Genomic DNA, 3,063 nt, shown 5'->3' with positions numbered 1-3,063 from the left:
CCTGTGTGGCAGTGCCCTCAAGCATGTGCAGAGTGTCTTTTCCTTATCAGAGTCCCTTGAGAAATATGAGGGGACAGCTTTCCTACAGGCCTGAGTCTCTTCCTAGAACAGGACTCCCCAACCTTTTTGAGCCTGCAATCACCTTTGGAAGTCTGTCTGAACCGGGAGGCTTACTGCTCTGATCCTGTGTGGCAGTGCCCTCAAGCATGTGCAGAGTGTCTTTTCCTTATCAGAGTCCCTTGAGAAATATGAGGGGACAGCTTTCCTACAGGCCTGAGTCTCTTCCTAGAACAGGACTCCCCAACCTTTTTGAGCCTGCAAGCACCTTTGGAAGTCTGACACAGCACGGTGGGCGCAGCCACAAAATGGTTGCCCCAGCTTACCTTCAGTCACACAGTGAAGATCCTTGCGCTGTGGTGGTAGCTGCCGCTTAAGCATTTTTAAAAATCTGCACAGCCAATCAGAAGCCTTGCTGGGGGAGACGCTCCACCTGGCCCTGCCCACTTCCTAAAAACATTTAGCGGGCCCCAGAAAAAGGCTGGCGGGTGCCGTGGTGCCCACACCTATCATAGAAAATATGTACTAAATCTACCTGTTTATGATTGTACCTCCTTCCTCAGCTTTGGCTTCTGGGTCTTGGGTGGCTCATAGGTTTGCCGCTTTCCCTTTCTTTCTAGTTCGTCATTCTTGTGATTGATAGCACGGACCGTGAGAGGCTGACTGTGACAAAAGAGGAGCTGTACAAGATGCTGGCTCATGAGGTGAGTGCTGGCCGTGAAGTGCAGAGAGGTGCATTGTGGTAAATCTTAGGTGCTCTTTTCAGGCTTCTTCGTGCACTGTGTGCTGGTGCGCGAGTGTACTTTTTATTGTTACAACGCTGCCCGGCAATAATGTTGACGGCTTGTGTTACAGTACTTTGTCACGGGCTGGAATGTTATGAAAATGGAAAACCCATGGCATTTATCTCCATGGAAACCAGCCTGGATATATAAAAACATGGATAGTAAATGCTGGCTTTGCAGTCTGGCAAGGTGTGTGGTGTGACTATGGGTATGCGCTTCAAAAAAACCCTCTTATTAATTTCATTCTTGTTATCCCAGATTTTAGGGGGAGTTGTTACCAGTTTTGGCTTCCATTTTGGGTACATTTTTTGGGATTCCAGAATTTTAGGACTGTTATTCTTGCTCTTTCCACCCCACCCCACACCTCAGAGATTGCAGGAATGGGGAGGAAGGCAGGGGAAAGAGAGCAATTAATCCCATTAATGAGCTACCAAAGATGTGGAGAGTTAGAATCTGGAAACCTGTGATAAAATATCTGGAGAGGACTATGAATCTGGAGATGACTGGTGTATAAATTGTTATTGCTTTGGGGTTAATAATAACAATTAGATGTATGTTGTTTCATGTGTACTTAATGTTAAAACTCCATTCGTTTTTTTGTATTCACTTCATTTGTAGGCCTGCTATCTCCTTGAGATTGAGGATTAGAGAACAGTGCAATAACCTGACTGCGATGCTGGGATGTCATAGAATGTTTTTGAGCACTCTTGACTGCTCAGTGGGAAACTGACAGTAGTAGAATGCTGAAAATTCTGTGTAGGACGAAACCCATACAGGACATAAGGGCAGTAAGGATTGCTCCAGAGCAAAATAATAGGAAGAGTCCTTTGTTAAGGGCCCAGAAAATGGATATCTGAGTGGAGGAACCAGTGGGCAGGACAACTAGTGATCTTAGAAGAAGATATTGGGCTGCAGCCCATAATTCCCATCTGCTAAGTGAGGGGGGTGTAGTGTAGTGGTTAAGAACCAGGTTTGATTCCCCATTCTTCCACTTGCAGCTGCTGAATGACCTTGGGCAAGCCATAGTTCAGTCAGAGCCGTTCTAAAAGAGCAGTTCTCGAAAGAGCTCTCTCAGCGCCACCTACCTCACAGGGTTTCTGTTGTGGGGAGGGGAAGGGAAAGGAGTTTGTCAGCTGCTCTGAGACTCCAAGTAAAGGGCGGGCTATAAATCCAATCTCCTCCTCCTCCCCTTTTTACTTAGACTGTACAGAGTTACCGCAGTGTAAGCCAGTTGATCCTGCATAGAATTGCGCTGTCCCTTTCATGTATTAATTTGCACCCATCAGATCATTAACTTGATTAGACTTCGTATCTTAATGCATGTGTAAGTATAGTGATGAAAACGTGAAGAAACCAAGAATCCAATATAGGCTAAATTTCCAAGGTTAACAGAACTATCTAGAGCAGTGATACCCACTCTGTGGCTCTTCTGAGCACTATTCCCTAATGTGGCACTTGATGTGCATTTCAGAAAAGTGGGTGAGGTCCTTATCTTGTGGGGCTTTTGTGGTTGGCAGGTGGCTCACACTTTGAAAATCAAGCCACTTAGCCTCACGCCAGAGGTGGAAGTAAACGTGACTCTTCTGGTTGATGGTGATTGTGGAAGTGGCTTTCCACAAGCCATGGACTTGAATACCACTGATCCAGAGGAAAATATGATTAGGGTGGTACTTGGAGAAGTAGACAGAAAAGGCAAGGGGAACTTGGTCCCTCTTCTCGTGCCTCATAAGGTTTTTCATGAGTTTTACTCAGACTAGGGGTGTGCAAAAAATAATAATAAATTGGCCGGATTCGGATTTGGCCAAATCGGGCAGAATCAATTTCGGCTGGCAGACAGACTCCCACATGTCAGTTTCGGCAGTACAAGCCCATTCCGGAGTCTTTTGGCCAGCCAAATGTCAATTTTGGTTCCATTATATCCTATGGGGCATTGAAGTCAATGGCGAAAACATGGGGTATATTCTGGGGGCTGGAGGGGAGGGGGTTTAAGGGAGAGGCTCCAAACCCACAGGGTAGCTGCTGGAGCCTCTCCCCAAGATACCCATCAAGTTTCAAAAACTTTTTCCCCAGCATAGAGAACCATGGAGGGAATGGGGGAAACCTGTTTGGGGGCTCGTAGAATTGGACCCCCTGGTCCAATGTTCTTGAAACTTGGTGGGTATCTTGGGGAGAGGCTCCAACAGCTACCCTGTGGGTTTGGAGCCTCTCCTTCAAACCCCCT

At 46.7% G+C, this 3,063-nt stretch overlaps 1 protein-coding gene across 1 annotated transcript in view; it reads left to right on the top strand.

The window, feature by feature from the left end:
- Nucleotides 1-3,063, top strand: part of ARL5C (ADP ribosylation factor like GTPase 5C) — a 24,737-nt gene that overhangs the window by 18,094 nt on the left and 3,580 nt on the right. Inside the window, exon 4 of the mRNA XM_015408511.1 lies at nt 678-761. Within this exon, the coding sequence (XP_015263997.1) occupies nt 678-761 (84 nt within the window). The remainder of the gene's footprint in view (nt 1-677; nt 762-3,063) is intronic.

This window comes from Gekko japonicus, unplaced genomic scaffold, assembly GCF_001447785.1.
Source record: "Gekko japonicus isolate JY-2015 unplaced genomic scaffold, Gekko_japonicus_V1.1 scaffold1039, whole genome shotgun sequence".
Lineage (NCBI taxonomy): Eukaryota > Metazoa > Chordata > Lepidosauria > Squamata > Gekkonidae > Gekko > Gekko japonicus.
The sequence above is the reverse complement of the archived record's forward strand: the minus strand, read 5'-3'. Positions and strand labels throughout refer to the sequence as shown.